General features: G+C 37.9%; 6 protein-coding genes across 6 annotated transcripts; 4 read left to right on the top strand and 2 right to left on the bottom strand.

The window, feature by feature from the left end:
* The first annotated feature begins 55 nt into the window (after positions 1 to 55).
* Positions 56 to 1280, top strand: LOC108809316 (glucosidase 2 subunit beta). The gene is made up of 5 exons (XM_018581465.2): positions 56 to 208; positions 286 to 399; positions 507 to 602; positions 691 to 888; positions 979 to 1280. The coding sequence occupies exons 1-5, from the start codon at positions 103 to 105 to the stop codon at positions 1113 to 1115; spliced, it is 651 nt and encodes a 216-aa protein (XP_018436967.2). The 5' UTR covers positions 56 to 102; the 3' UTR covers positions 1116 to 1280.
* A 1221-nt stretch (positions 1281 to 2501) lies between these two features.
* LOC108807419 (basic leucine zipper 34) lies at positions 2502 to 4764 on the top strand. Its single transcript, XM_018579707.2, has 4 exons — positions 2502 to 3515; positions 3635 to 3725; positions 3813 to 3939; positions 4298 to 4764. Exons 1-4 carry the CDS (start codon positions 2986 to 2988, stop codon positions 4465 to 4467), a joined length of 918 nt encoding a protein of 305 aa, XP_018435209.1. The 5' UTR covers positions 2502 to 2985; the 3' UTR covers positions 4468 to 4764.
* A 1331-nt stretch (positions 4765 to 6095) lies between these two features.
* Positions 6096 to 7390, top strand: LOC108807293 (PLASMODESMATA CALLOSE-BINDING PROTEIN 5). The gene is made up of 3 exons (XM_018579561.2): positions 6096 to 6569; positions 6781 to 6808; positions 7088 to 7390. The coding sequence occupies exons 1-3, from the start codon at positions 6218 to 6220 to the stop codon at positions 7245 to 7247; spliced, it is 540 nt and encodes a 179-aa protein (XP_018435063.1). The 5' UTR covers positions 6096 to 6217; the 3' UTR covers positions 7248 to 7390.
* Positions 7364 to 8213, bottom strand: LOC108807292 (E3 ubiquitin-protein ligase ATL41). The gene has a single exon (XM_018579560.2). It carries the CDS (start codon positions 8143 to 8145, stop codon positions 7432 to 7434), a length of 714 nt encoding a protein of 237 aa, XP_018435062.2. The 5' UTR covers positions 8146 to 8213; the 3' UTR covers positions 7364 to 7431.
* An 873-nt stretch (positions 8214 to 9086) lies between these two features.
* On the bottom strand, positions 9087 to 10038 carry LOC108810279 (RING-H2 finger protein ATL40). Its single transcript, XM_018582401.2, has one exon. The coding sequence runs from the start codon at positions 9903 to 9905 to the stop codon at positions 9252 to 9254; it is 654 nt and encodes a 217-aa protein (XP_018437903.2). The 5' UTR covers positions 9906 to 10038; the 3' UTR covers positions 9087 to 9251.
* A 4880-nt stretch (positions 10039 to 14918) lies between these two features.
* LOC108808842 (mitogen-activated protein kinase kinase kinase 20-like) lies at positions 14919 to 16060 on the top strand. The gene has a single exon (XM_018580940.2). The coding sequence runs from the start codon at positions 14969 to 14971 to the stop codon at positions 16019 to 16021; it is 1053 nt and encodes a 350-aa protein (XP_018436442.2). The 5' UTR covers positions 14919 to 14968; the 3' UTR covers positions 16022 to 16060.
* Positions 16061 to 16170: the final 110 nt, after the last annotated feature.

The raw sequence follows: 16170 nt of genomic DNA, 5'->3' as shown, positions 1-16170 counted from the left end.
AGTCTCTTGACCAAAACGACAGCGTTTTAGTTATTTGCGCGAGTCAACGTATGTTTCTAGTGATGAACATAAGCCGAAACTGGGAAATGGAAAACAGCAAACATGTCGAGAAACAATATTAAGCTGCTGCAATGCGTGTCGTCTTTTTTATTCGCCGTCGTCTCCGTCAATTGCTCAACCACTCCCCTCGTCGGAGTTCATCCATTAGGTTCAATTTCTTCGATTCACAAAAGTAAGAAACTTTTTTTTTTTTTTGGATCTCTAATTCTTTTAATGTTCTTCTAGATGAGAAATACTTCGAGTCAGATATAATCAGATGCAAAGATGGCTCCAAATCATTCCCTAGAGACCGTCTCAACGACAACTTCTGCGACTGTCTCGACGGTACCGATGAGCCTGGTAATCATCCACTTCCCTTCATCCTAATTTTACCAAAGCTAGCAACTTTATTGCTGCCCAGAACATATTCTGTAGATCCATAGATGACGTCATGTTTTGTACTTTAGGAACTTCGGCTTGTCCGAACGGCAAATTCTACTGTCGGAATACAGGAAGTTCTCCAGAGTTTGTTTACTCTTCTCGTGTGAACGATCGAATCTGTGGTCAGTCAGTAAACATCTTCTGAATCTTTTATACTAAATGATTCTCCTTTAATTAGCTCTCTTAGTTGAATGAATGACTCTTTCTCAGATTGTTGCGATGGAAGTGACGAGTACGAGAGTAGTATTACTTGTCCCAACACGTGTATAATGGGCGGTAACGTTAACTACGTCTACAAACCTAGAACCTACCGTAAATCTATCGACAGGCAACTCGGTTCTGCAACAACCGATCCAAATAGATCGTTAACCATTGCGAATCTTCAAGACATTGTCAAGAATCTCCAAGGTATCTCTGCAAACTCCTTTTTTGCATAAAGCTAGTTTGTTTATGTTTTGATAACCAAACAAAACCCAAAATGTTTTGTTTATCGTGCAGGTATGAAGCTTGTCTTCGCAGTTCAGATGGTTTTGATCGGTTTCTTGGTGATCTTGTGGATGCTTAGGCGTCGTGCTCGGTCTTCTAAGAGGAGACGTTATCTGCTGAAGAGTCTGCATCCCAATAGATCAGGCTAACTAACTCTAGGGAACTTTTAAGCACTGCTTTCATGTGTTGTTTGGAGAAGAAAATATATGTTTAAAATGAGAATTGGAGCGAACGAAAACATGTTGCGTGATCGCGTATGTTATTGTACACACGTAAAACAATGTACGAAATACGGAAGGTTTTTGCATGATTAACGTTTTCTCAAATTTTAATCAATTGATTCATTAGAGTTAACATTAGTTAACAATACCGTATGTGTTCGCGATTATATTTACACAAAAAAGACATCACGAATATGGTGTACCTGAAACTGACGGATGAGACAGAGTAGCCTTGTAATCTCATATGACACTACTAGGATCATCATAGACATGAGACGTGTACAGAGGGCAGAACATGTTACATATACACAACACATCTATACACATGTATTGTGATACAGAGTAGCCTTGTAATCATAGTGATGCTAAAAGTTTGTTTATGAATTCAAGTCGTCGTTAACAGAGGATACTCTATGAAATCAAATAGTCATGTCACCATTTTTAATGGATTCTCTTGCTATCTTCTATTAAAAAAAATTCATTAGTATTGTCCGACACATATTTAGAGTAAGAGTACTCAATATGTTCCAGTAGCTATTCCAACCTAGAATACCATCTGAAAATTAAACACGTACAGTACATACTAATCCTGAAACTATATGATTGAAAAGAATACGAAAGCTTGAAAAGGAAATGGTGGCTTAAGTGTCCTACATGTGTGAGTGGTCAGGGGACAAAGCAAAGATAGAGAAAAAGAGTACACAAAATAAATCACATGGAGTCACACATCAAAGTATCAAACATTATTCTCATCCCTGCTCCTTTTCTTTGATTTCACAGCTCATTCCCTACTCTTAACGCTACTTTATTCTCTTCCTATTGGCATCGTTTCTCTTTTCATTATATCATTGATTTCTTTGATAAGAAAATAATTAAGAGAGTTTGATTGATGATATAGAACTAATGTGATATCCATATATATAACGTGTGATGAATAAGCCATGTTGATTCTAGTGAATTATATTTGTGCAATTGTATGGTTTACGAACATATATATATATGTGTGTGTGTGTCACAAACTATAGTTTGCATACAAGCGTATTAAAACATTTTTAGAAGAGTTTCGAATTCTTAAAACTTTTCCGACCTTTACTTGGGATTGAGAGTAACATGGACCATAGCACAATCCGACCGGGTAATATCGGAGGATAGCATGAGAAATTGTGAAGGTCCATTAAGATAATGAGAAAACTATTTTAAGCAAACTTACAAAAAAAAGGAAAATTGGACACAAGGACACGTGCTTGCATTCCTCTCCAAAATCTCTTACATAGATTTTTAATCAATGGAGGAGACTTTGCACTTTCCAGTAATACTATTGAGACCTTAGCCTCTTTTCTCAAGACAGCTGTTTCATAGCTGTCTGATCTCAATCTTCTCCCCCCTCCCCCATGTGACCTTTACTCAGAGATAATAAAACACCTTGATCACATCGAATTCATTGTGTTCTTTCCTACATCAATGTATCTCATTCCCTCTCTCTATCTATATGTCTCCCATATATTATTGCCTTCTACTATTTATTTAACTACCATTTGTTAAACATAGCCATTTTGTTTACTCCCCTTTTTCCTCTCCTCCTTTAATTTTCTTTCTTTATGTTCTTATGGTCTAAGACGTTATTGACCTCATTCCACTTCCCATTCGCCTCATATTCAGCATTTTTTTTCCTTTCTTTACATTCTAGATTTTGAGTTATTTTCTCTTGTAATCAAGGTCCTAAATCCTTGTAAATTTAGATTTCTTTTCTTTTGTATAAACTTTTATTTTATTAGATAAAATCTAGAATTTCTCTTCAATGGCACAACTCCCTCCTAAAATCCCCAACATGACACCACAATGGCCTGATTTTTCTTCCCAAAAGCTCTCATCAACCGCCGTACAAAACTCTTCATGGGTAGACGAGTTCCTCGACTTCTCAGCCTGTCGCCGCGGAAACCACCGTCGTTCCATAAGCGATTCCATCGCTTTCCTCGAAGCTCCGTTCGTCAGAGGCCACACCAGGCGTGAAAACCATCACTTTGATAGGTTCGACGATGAGCAGTTCATGTCCATGTTCAAGGACGATGACGGCTTACATCACAATAATACTAATAATCCTTCCCATGACAACAACAACAACAACAATGAACTGTCCTCGAATACATCCACGCTGTCTGATCATAATAGCTTTAACGGCGACAAAGAACAACCGTCTGATCATAATAGGAAACATAACGAGGAGGTCTACAGTCAATGCAAGACGGAGCCTGAGGACGGTACGGCGTCAAATAACGACTCAGGCGATAGCTCTGTCAACAGAATTATCGATCCCAAAAGGGTTAAGAGGTAAAAATTTATTCATATATATATTCACCGTTTCATTATATTGCAAACACAAGGTCATGCATGCACGTAGAAATATTAACTGAAAATTAACGTTAACATCACTAACAATATTTCTACAGAATATTAGCAAATCGGCAATCAGCACAGAGATCAAGGGTGAGAAAACTGCAATATATTACAGAGCTCGAACGTAGCGTTACTTCGTTGCAGGTATATTTTACAGTTTCATATCCTAATTAAATAATTATGAATGTAATCTTAAAGCGTTTTTTTTTGCTGTACAAAATGATATTTAAGGCGGAAGTGTCAGTGTTATCACCAAGAGTTGCATTCTTGGACCACCAGCGTTTGCTTCTAAACGTGGACAACAGTTCTCTCAAGCAACGAATCGCTGCTTTAGCCCAAGACAAAATTTTCAAAGATGGTAATTTATCTCTCTTTTTTTACTGTTTAATTTCATCCCCTATCAATTCCCCTAAATTTACAAAGCAGATTTCACGTATACGAAAACTATATATATAACATAATGTTAGAAAATATATCAATAAAAATTTTGAACTTTATAACTTTTATTAGAAATTAATGACAAAACAGTTAATTATCTGTGTTACAAAAAAAAAATCTGTCTATACATAATCGTGTGACTTTTTGGATTATTATATGTGTCAGTATATAATATTTTAAAATATGTTTTTCTTCATTTTTTTCGTCGAGATAGTCAATTATCACTGATAATATATGAGCACACCCCAAATATCTCTTTTTAAATATATCAATTGCAGCGCATCAAGAAGCATTGAAGAGAGAAATAGAAAGGCTTCGAGAAGTGTATCAACAACAAAGCCTCGAGAAAATGGAGAATGCAAATCATTCACAGGTGAAAGGGACCGGAGCTAATTCGGACGTTGACATCAAGCCGTCTATTGAACAAGATGAGCTCTTCAATGTATGATAAGTCATCACCAATCAACAATATATCTACTCATTTTTCTCTGTAAAAGGGATCTTGATTCTATAAAATCTCGTTCGGTCAAGAATTTTAGAAGATTATCACCATTTTTTAAAGTTGTGATGAATTCGGTTTGATGTATCTATCTTTTATTTTATGTCGTTTTTAAGTGGGGTTGGAGGGGATCATGCAATTGTTGTTTGTACAAAGAGCTAGTTGAATTGTTACGTACGTCTTCGTTTGGAGTGTATAAGGATTTGTGTACTAATTAAGATTCATTCTAAACAGTGCATTTCATCATTTTCTACTCTATATTACATTTCTTCTCGCAATTTTTTTTTTCCAATATATATATTTATTAAACAAGAACTATGTCGAACAAACAGAAAAGATAACCTACATTATTTTTGATCAAAAAAACTACATTCTTTTTTTTGTTTGTTGCATGTAATGTAAATTTATTCAACAAAACCCCTCTTTACAATGATAACCTAATTAAAGTGTTTAAGTTAGTTAAGAAACTCTATTTTTCGTTGATAAACTGAATTTTTTTATTGAAGGGGCTAAAAATAATATGAAGCTATTAAATGGTCCCCTTACTGGTACCACCATTTTCTGTCTCAATAATTTTTACACTAATATAGGAACATGTCATTTAGCAAAATTTTACTATTTTCTTTATAACGGATATTTTACTATTTAAGAAATAACACAATATGTTGATGTCATATAGAATCTAGACGGTAGGAATCGTATAGCATGTCCACTTGTGCAAGGAAAATATAAATGCATGAACTGTATTAACCAGCATATATGAAGAGGCTAAACTTATGGAGTGGAAAGGAAAGAAAAGAAAAAGAGGGAACGCCTGTGGACACATACGAAGGCTAGCTAAGCTGTGATTTCACGTGATATGTTCCTGCATACTGGACCACTACGCGTTCTCGTTACATGATTGTTTCTTTTTTTCTCATTATTTTTTGTATTTTTTCATGATTTGGTTGGAAGATTCTTTAAGCAAATGGTAGCATAGAATCTCATTGGACCAATGAAGACAATTGACAACTGACAATGAAATACCTTCATCTTTTAACTATTATATTTTCATTACTGCATTTCAACGATTTAAAGTTATACGAAACTGTCACAGTTTACAACGAAGAAAGAAAAACATTAACAGAATGTTGACAGAAAAAAAAGCCGTCAACAGAAAGACCCAATGCCAATGGAACTCACTTGCATTGCATCTCTGTAAATTTTCTTTCTTGAAAGATTGTTACATTATCCATATCAAGAAAACATTTGTAGAACTTGTGCGACTCTGTTTCTTAAGTTTGATTTAACAAATGTTGGAAGCTGAAATAGAATCAAGACTCTACTTGTGTCTACTCCCGGTTAGCAAACCAAGCTTGCACCTTGGTAACGTTGTTGGTAAGAGAGTAGTGTTAATAAGATGCTTTGATAAGAATCTTATTGTTAATAAGATGCTTTCACTAGACTTTAGGCTCATTTTAAGGTATATGGGCCAGAGTGTTTTCATACGGCCCAAATTGAATTTAACCGGAAGTTACCGAGTTCAGTGACCGGTACAAATCGAAAATTTACATTACTAAACCCGCATGTTTACAACCGTCACGGAACTTTTAAAAACTCTTTGACTCTCTCAGATTCACTCTTAACTCTTTCGTCTCCCTCTTCCAGAAACTGTTAGATCTTCCATAACCGATCACTCACTTCTAACTCCATCTAAAAAATGACTGGCTACTCGCCTTCTCAGCTTCACTTCCACTTCCTCCTAATACATCTCTCTCTCTTCATCACCTTCACCGCTGGGCAGTTCGGTGGACAAGTGTCAGAAGAGACAGAGCTCTGGTGCGTGGCGAAGAACAACGCAGAAGACTCTTCACTCCAAGCAGCCATTGACTGGGCTTGTGGCCCAGGAGGCGCCGACTGCTCCGGGATCCAGCAAGGCGGAGCTTGCTATGATCCGTCAGATATAGTGAAAACGGCGTCGTATGTTTTCAACAACTATTACCTGAAGAATGGTCCCGCAGATGAAGCTTGCAGCTTTAGTAACAACGCAGCTTTTACCTCTCTTAATCCCAGTAAAGCTTTTCACCTTTTTCTCTCTTTATGGGTCAATAGGGTCAGTAAAAAAGTATAGTCTTATGGGTTTTGTCGCTGTTAAAAATGTTTTTTTTATTCTAAAAAAAAAAGAGTATAGTCTTTTGGTTGTCGTTCAAAAAAACAAAAAAAGTCTTTTGGTTATGGAAAATGCAGTTCGATCTGAAAGTTTGGTGCTTTCGTTGTTGTCAGGTCAAGGAACATGCAAACTCCCTTCAAGGTAATTTAAGTTAATGCAATGTTTGTATTGCCAAAAATGTTTGTATTGCAATTTAGCTAGCTGTCTTGTGTTAGTTAGAGGTTGTTTTGGTCCAAATTTGAACTAGATCTGAGGTTTTGTAATGATTACTAGTTTGATTGGTTTTGAGAGTAAGATCTTGAGTTGCTCTGTTTACTAGTTTACTAGTTTACGGCTTTAGAATTATGAACTTGCTTTTTATAATGGCAACTATTGACTATTGAGTATAGTAAACTCATACACTTGATGTCTATGTTGCAGTAAGCAAGTGAGCAATGGCAATATAGTGGATGTGACCACTTCAACGCAGGGAACAAGCGTACAATCCTCAGATTTTAGCCGAGCGAATCGGATCTTCAGCAGCAGCTGGTCGTTGCCATTCATCATCTTAGCTCACATTGTGATCAATCATCATCTTTAGCAATCGTCTGGTTATTGAAGCTAACCTTTTTTGTATCAAAATTTATCTTTTTGCTAGATATAAATATTGTTTCTTTACACAAAATATTCCACACAAAAAGAAAAACAGAGTTTCAATGGTATAATATATAAAATAAAAAGATTATCGATGTATGTAATGATTTATATGCAGTATATGTATATCTCTATCTCAACTCCGATTCACGATCTTGGTCAACAACACAAGTATGATTGATCATGTTCGAAGATCTCTCCCTTGTCAGGATTCTCTTAAACGAATCTAATCGTGAAACTGATGAAACAGCTGTTTTGTCATCCGACGAAGAAGATGTTGCAGCTTCCGCCGGCAAGTCTACCCTGACTTCCTCCAACAACGGCGGCGCTGAGGCACCGTCGCTGCCGACCGGTCCTTCTCTTGGCTCAGGCTCTAGTCTTGGCCTTGGCTGGACTTCAGTACGACAAACAGGACAAGTAGAGCAAGCGGTGAGCCACGTGTCAACACAGTCGACATGGAAGACGTGTTTGCAGCTCGGCAACTCTCTCGCCGTGTCTTGCTCTTCCAACACGCTTAGACACACGGCGCATTCGGTGGCAGAGGCCACGGCTCCGACGGTGAAACTAGGGAGAGAAGCGATGACCGTCGGGTCGAGGCCGCGTTTTGGCGCCTGAAAAGGATGGCGTACGACGACGGGGAGGCCATGGAAAGTCTCTCTACGGCGGCGGCGGAGAACGAATCTTGCGTAGAGATGGAGAACGAAGACGAAGAGGATCACTGCTGATAAAGAGACAACGGCTGCGAGCATGATCTTGCTGTTGCGGTCATAGGTAGAAGGGTTGGGCCAGAACGAGTGGTGTTGGTGATGGTTGAACCAGTAATGATCTCTATCGTCGGAGCTCATTGTGAATGGGGAAAGAAAATGAACAGAACTGGTTACTAACTTATGTCTTATGATTGATAATAATATATAATAGTGATAAAGGACTTTGAAAATTTTATTGTTTTTGATATATTTTTCAAAGGTTGAAAACTTTAGTTGGTGGGTGGAGAAAAATGAGGAGATAGGTGTACTTACAATGGGGTTTAGAAAATTCACCTTTGTTGACTTTAACATGGATGTTCAAACACTAGAGCATGTGGCTATTCAAGAACCAATAAAAGTTTATATACTTTAGGTCTATTATTCAATTTTAGACTATGATGTATCATTGGTGATAGGTTTGGAAGTTTCAGAAATCGTATGTATAAGTTTGGAATATATCAAAGTCGCATATACATGTTGTAGACTGAATTGCCTATTGTAAATAAGTGTATTAAGAGTTAGCTCGTTACATAGGAATGGCTTGTCTATCATCAATTCATTATGTGAGGAGTTTGTTAGTTAGTTATTTTGTCTGGTGCAAATTGGTTTACCTAAGCAGATAGATTCATCCATTCTAAACATATAATATTTGTTGTATATATTTAACTTTTTAAATGTTTGATTAAAAATGATATTTATGGAGCACACAACCAGTAAACAAATGATTTCTTCATGCATTATTATTTGAAAAGTTCAATGAAATAAGATTGCATTCAGAAAAAAATTAAAGATGATAAGTTTGTTTTTTTTTGTCAACAAAAATGATAATTCAAGTTTATCTCAATGTTGAAAGCCTTAATTTGAAAAAAAAATTTAGTTTATCTCAATATGTAACTAGAAATAATGTGAAATGTCCATGGTCAGGAGAAAAAAGTTTTTACGTGTGAGGAGGAGTATACGTGTGGCAATCACATAGTTTGACTTGAAGAAGAGTCTTCGATGTAGACACACATTGAATAAATATTACAAAGCTGTATGAATTGTATTTTACAAGTTCAACACTTTTTATTTTCTTCTTTTCACACGTTAATCAACAACGAGCTTTTGAACTAATTTGTACTTTGTACAGTAACATACAAAAGATTTTGGAAATGAAAGGAACAAGAGTACTATTGTATTGTAAGTGAACAAGGGTACACTATCATTCATTGTCTTTCAAGATCTAATACACGATCTTGGTCAACGCGAGAATGATCGTTCCTGTCCGAAGATCTTTCCCGTGTCAAAATCCTCCGAAAAGAATCTAACCGCACAGCCAATGACCCGCCACTTTTGTTATCCGACGAAGATGCACCGTCGCCAACAGGCCCTTCTCTTGGCTCAGGCTCAAGTCTTTGACTCGGCTCGACTTCATTTCTACAAATTGGGCAAGTGGAGCGCGTTGTTAGCCATGTGTCCACGCATGTCACGTGGAACACGTGCTTGCAGTTCGGTAACATCCTCACGTGGAAAGCTTTCTCCTCCAACAAGGTTAGACACACCGCACATTCCGTAGCCGATACGTTATCACCGTTGACTCCAACCACGAACGTAGGCAGAGAAGCAATGACAACTTTGTCGAGGCCACGTTTGGGCGGTTCAGAGACGACGGAGAAAGTGTGGTCTTGGAAGGTGGATCTACGGCGGCGGAGAACGAATCTTTCGTATATATGATAAGCAAAGACGATGAGGATGATAATAGAGAAAGCAACGATGGTGATGAGTAAAATCTTGCTGCTGCCATTGTATGAAGCCGTGTTTTGCCAGAACAAACGGTCGGGGTCGATCTCCTGATCACTATTTCCGTTGTCAGAGCTCATGATGAGATTATTTTTGTTTGTTTGTTTGTTGAGTATGAAAGAAATGCAACAACAAAAAGTGGGGTAGCTGTAACAAGTAATGAGGAGATTGAAGATATCTTAGATGGGGAGTTATATTGTTTTTATATAAGACTTTTGATGATTTGTGTACATTTTAATTATATTCTTTAAACATTAGAATATGGTTGTGGGTGGAAGGGTAGGCAGTACCGCGACAGAATTATCAGATGCTATCAGTAACCGAAGGGCCATGGTTGACTTTACTCGAATTTGTTTTTAACATAAAATTTCCAATCAAATCTATGAAATTTAGTAAGGATTGATACGTAACATGTCGACAGTATATGGGAAAATTATAATCAAAAGATAGATATTACATCTTCCCAATGGCATGACGACTGGTTGTAAAATAGAGCATAGTCAAGAATAGACAAAAATTTATAATGTTATAGCTTGAGGTTTGAAGTGAGATTACGTGTGGGAACCATATAGCTAGTCTTGACTTGAAGAAGAATCTTCGAAGTAGACAAAATATTAATGTATTACAAGTTGTGAATGTATATTAAATTCAACTATCTCCCTTTTTTTCTATTGATACGTTAACTTCTTTTATTCATTTGAGGAAAAAGTCACTATATTTTTAAACATTTTTTTGGAACAAAAGCTTGAATGCCCTCATATTATTACGTAAGATATTTGTATCTTCAAGCTGTTTTAAAACACAAACTATGAAACATAGTAAACTATTTCCATATAATTACGTAAAAGCGTTCTATCACTGGCTTTGGGCTTCATATTGTTATGCTGCTCTGAATGGTCATATTATACTTTCTCTATCTTGGCCCGAACCAGTTTACATTTTTTTTTGTTAACCTCATGGCATCGAACCGTGAGAAAGAGTATATCAAACACTATTCTTTGATAATTCATCAATCAAAAGAAGTTGCTAGCTCTGTTTGTCTAATTCGTTAACTTAAGTTCTGGACATTATTACCGATAGGTAAAATGATCAGACCTAAATGATTTTATAATTGAAATATAAGAATTTGACACCCTTATTATACAATCGTTTCAAAAAATAAAGTTTTACATAACTATTTGTTATTGATTTTACAATGATGTTGGAGGACAAGCAATTTTTGTTTAGCATTTAAAAACGGATTGAATTGAGGATATGGTGTGTAATTGGCTCCAACATCCATACAAGCTTTACAATAAGCATGGTGATGCAGCGCATCTATCTAACATATGCTTGTGCTTGCCATCAAATAGTTAACAGGGTTTACATGTTAATAAAGTATTTATTTTATTTAAGGATAAGTACAAATCCTTCTAGATTAGAATGTAGAGATACGAGTATGATCTCGTTAGCTTAGTATAAATAGCTTGTTCTATAGCTTTGTAAAACCATTGATATATTGAATAATAAAAACCCTAGAACGTTGTTCTTCTTCCTTGTCTTCGGTATTCTTCGGAATCAACGAACATCAAGAACCCTCGTTTGAACGGCTATTCTTCGGAATCAACGATCATCGAGTCCTCGTCGAGCGGCCATTCCTGTGGGAATCAACGATCTTCGAGCTTATCAAGCTTGACGCTGCGCCAGTTTGGTATCAGAGCAAGCACGTTCCTGTCCGGATTTTTTTCTTTCATCATGGCATTTTACAATTTTCTCGTCTCGATGGATGAACAGAGCAGCGAATCACTACCAAATTTGTTTTCTCGGAGTGAAGACTACAATGAGATTACGATCTCAGGTGAACCTGTATTTGACATATATGATGACGAGCCGGTTTTCTGCGTTAATGATGAAGAAGTATCAGTTACGAGTTACGGAGATCTGCACCGGCGGATTGACAAGTTGCAACCATATCATTTTTCTCAAAGGGAAGAAGACCTCTACAACGAAAAGGAGATCTATGGTGAACCTGTTTTTGACATCTATGATGATAAAGCTATTTACGAGGATGCGAAAGAATGCTCGTCCATCCTGACTAGCTATATCTATGACCATAGAGATCAACTAGTGGACTTTGGTCAGCATATTCCAACGTTTGATCTAGGAGAAAGAGACACAGAATTTTCTGTTCATCATGGAAGGGATCAAGAGAAGTGTGACGAGCTTCCAGCGCGAGATCAAAGAGAAAATCCCATTCGTCACCGTTTAACATATTATGATGAGATTCATAAAGATACAGCTGAAGGCGATTGTGAAGAATATACATGTTATGGTGTGTATGGTAAAGATGACCAAGGGTTCACTGAGGTGAATCAAAACTTACGAGCTATTCCATTGTTTCGTGGTTGGGTATTAACAAAAATTGATTTGCATCAGAGCGTTACAGCAAGTCAAATAAAAGAACTCTATATGATACCTCCAGAATCAAATTTGGCAGAGGGAGCTCTTGGAAAAGAAGACTCAATAAAGTGTTTGTCTTCGTACCAAATTTTGTTTGGTTATACACGTTTCTTCATGTTGTCTGTAACTACACCAGACCACTCACGTAACTCTTTGACGTGTTTCACAAGGAAGTGGATATCACATGATATTACAGCTGAGGGGTTGCTCACGCCACTGTCCTTTTGGAAATTTTGGGGTTGTATTTTCTTATATTTGAAGGAACCTAATGCTGGGTTGATGCAAATTTCGATGGGTGTTATAGTTCAGCCGCAAGAGAGCACAGATTATACCAATCCAGTGTTTGTTTTCTCTCAAGACAGTGACTTTATTCGATATGTACGGCACAGGCTGGTCATGGAATGGTTTCAGCCACGAGTGAGACCACATCTTTGTATTCCTTGGCGTGTTTTAAAGACGGTCATGGATTTCTCTGATGTCGTTATCCTTTTTGGAGCTTTAATGGTGGTACCATATCTTCATTATCATCCATGCCTTGAATTTTTCTATCGTGAAATTTTCTTGGTAGACCAAGTGAACATGATAAAAGTCAAATGGAATTATCTCATGGCTAGTGTGGCTCCGTATGATGGTGGTTCAAGGAAGCTTTTCAAAATGAAGTTTGTGCAAGTCCACGGAGTTGATTGTTTGGTCTCTCTGGTTCCACTCTTTGACTCTACCGTCGACTCCCTCTTGCTATTTGCATTAGTTGGTGTAATGGAGTCTAACTTTTCATGTGCACCATGGAGTCACGACCTTGTATGCTTCGTCCTTTCATATTTATGGTCCTGCTGTTGGTGTTCTGTCCGACACGTGCATAGTACGCGATGTGCTTTTAAATGGGTGAGATCTTGTATTCTTATTCCCAGAATGGGTCTGAGTGTGACAGTGGATTTATTTGAGGAACGACACATGATTAGAGTACTAACCGAGTTGCCAAATCCACACTACCACCATTCTCTTGTTTTTCTCCTTTGTGAACTTCCTTTTCTAAAGAGGCAAGAGAACAAGTTCTGCGCTATTTGGAGTCTGATATCCGGTGCCACCGTCTATCATGTTGATCTTTCAGTGGATTTGATGGAAGTGGAGTTTGAGAGAGTACGAAGCTATCTTTGTTTCGTCCCTTGCTCTCGGTGTGTAGTGATGTCTTTTAGGTCATGTGTGGTCTTAGTCTTTAAGGACATGGTGGAACCTAGGTTTGTGTGGTCATTATGGGTTCTCAAATATGGAGATTCAAAGCGAGTAGTAAGAGATGCGTGTAGTCTACAACTCAGTTTCACCTACACATCAACGATACATATTTGGTGGAGTGATTTTGCTTGTGAATCAAGAAAGGTGTTGTGGTATTCTCATGCTGTTTTTCATAATGCACGTGAAGAGTTAGCAAACCTGTGCACCTTTGACGTTAAGCCGCCATCCTGCACCCAGTTCTCCCATACGGTGAGGGATATAACTAGATTAATGAAAGTCACTCTCAGTTTTGGAGCCGTGACAAATGCTCTTATGTCAAAACGACATCAACTCCTTGACTTTAGTCATCGTGAAGATTCCTTTGCTAACATAATACAATGCTTGTTTGGCTCTGGGTGGGAGTTCCTTTCTCAAGGATGGGTCTATAATGTTTCTTATTTATTTGACCATTGTGGCGTGAAACTTCAAGCAGTTGGTCGTTCTCTTGGTAGTCTATGGATTTCTTTGTACCTTATGTTTAATGGAGGCTATTTACAATGTTATGTTGTCAATAGTAGAGAGGCTTCTTTGTTTCTCTGTCCATCGTTGAGGAACCAACTGAAAGTGCCTTTTTGGTTGATATTTAAAAGTGGTCAATGGATATTACGTCTTCTCGCTTCATTCAAGATGAGATTTTTTCGTGACGTTTATGTGAGTAAAAATATGTCCCAGATCATGGTGCCTTGGAATTCTGTCTTGAGTTATGTGGAGTTTGCAGAGAAGTTTTCACCAAGTCTTGCTATAGTGCAAGTTATGGAAATCCAACCAGTGAGGAGAGTGATTTCTTTTAAGTGGCCACCTTGGGTTCACGTCGCAATGATATCTAGATTCAGATTTTTGCAACATGAGCGTGGCAGTATATCTGCAAGAAGCTGGTTGGAGAAGCTGCGATGCATATATGCCTTCTAGAAGTAAACACAAACTCTTGATCGTCATGAGTCATGATGCATATTGGGGGCTTTGCAACACGAGAATGAAACTGTTTAGAAGTCTAATTAATAATGTGATTTTTGTTAGTTTTTTTTTATGAATTTAAAGTGTATGGTTATGTATTCCAATCTATAGAAGAAAAAGATTTTATAGGAATCTTAATTAGCCACATCGAACTTGATAGATGTAAAAGATTTAGACCATTTTTTTTGTCACTAAAAACTTTAAAAGTACTGTATATGGAGAGTTTAGCATGGAACGCATTTGATCCAACGGTCAAAATGTATTCGATAGTGCAATGAACGGCAGAGTTTAATCCAAGTAAGATCGACGCGCGTTATTCAGTTTCCTTTTTTTTTCTCATACTACTCTTAAAATTTCCATTTTTACTCAATCGGCGCCAGAGATATTAATACGAAAAGCACTTCACACATTCTTCAACAACTTCCAAATATCAGATTCCAACTAGGGTTTATTCGGTTGCAGTAAAGTAAAGTTTAGAAAGATGCCGTCTATGGAGTTTATGAAACCCTTAGGAAAAGGCGCGTATGGTTCAGTCGATCTCATGAGAATCACAAAACCAGACGACGGCTCGGAACCATGCTACCATGCCGTGAAAAGCTCCTACGCTCACGACTACGAGTCTCTCCGCAAAGAGTTTCGGATACTTTCCAAACTCAGAAACTGCCCGAGAATCGTGCAAACCCTAGGGTCATCTCTCGAGAGAGGTGTCGATGATTATGGAGTCAGAGTTTACAAGATGTCGATGGAGTACGCAGCTGGTGGGAGTTTAGCTTCTTTCATGGAAACAAGATCGTTGCGCGACTCGATGATCAGAGACTTCACTCTCATGATTCTTCAAGGACTTGTCTCTATTCATAGTCGCGGTTACGTCCATTGCGATCTCAAACCGGAGAATCTCCTTTTGTTTCCACGTCATGAGAGTTTTGGTGGCGGCTTGAAGTCTACGTATGAGTTGAAGATATGTGATTTTGGGATGTCCACGAAAGCTGGAGAGGAGTCAGAGTTTTGGGAGTTTGATTCTCCCTTCTTGGGAACGCCTCTTTACATGTCGCCGGAATCTGTTCAGGACGGCGTCGCGGAGAGGGCGTTGGATCTGTGGTCGCTAGGCTGCGTTGTTCTGGAGATGTACACCGGAGAAGGGCCATGGCCGTTTGCAGATTCAAAGGATCTTTTGCCTGAACTGTTGAGTGGAAACGGGCCGGAGATTCCACAGTCTCTTCCTTGGGAAGCAAGGCAGTTTCTAAAGACGTGTTTGGCAAGGAATCCAGATGAGAGAGGAAGCGCTGAGGAGTTGTTGAAGCATCCGTTTCTTCGGAATGTTTCTGATGATCAGAAGAAAGTGATGGTTACCGGCGCCGCGGGAAGTAGGAGAGAACCGGCGGTTGTGCTTGAATCTAAGGATGCCAAAAAGAAGCCTTTAAGAGTGAAGATTATTCCACCAAAGCCCTTGCAGTTTAAGAAAGTTTCTCATAGACCCTTGAGGTTGAAGATTATACCTCCAAAACCCCCAGGATGCAAGCTCATACAGGTTTAGTAGAGTGTGTGGGTATTAGTCTTTGTTGCTTGATTGAGATGGTGTAGATCAAATTAATTAAACGTTAATAATGGTTTAGCTTGACAAAAATGTAGGATACTAAATCATTGTCAAGTCTGATTGACTCTTGTTCTTTTCTAATGTTTTTC

Source organism: Raphanus sativus, chromosome 6 (assembly GCF_000801105.2).
Source record: "Raphanus sativus cultivar WK10039 chromosome 6, ASM80110v3, whole genome shotgun sequence".
In the NCBI taxonomy this organism is placed as follows: Eukaryota; Viridiplantae; Streptophyta; class Magnoliopsida; order Brassicales; family Brassicaceae; genus Raphanus; species Raphanus sativus.
Note: the sequence above shows the minus strand (reverse complement) of the source record. Positions and strands in the feature narration are given on the sequence as shown.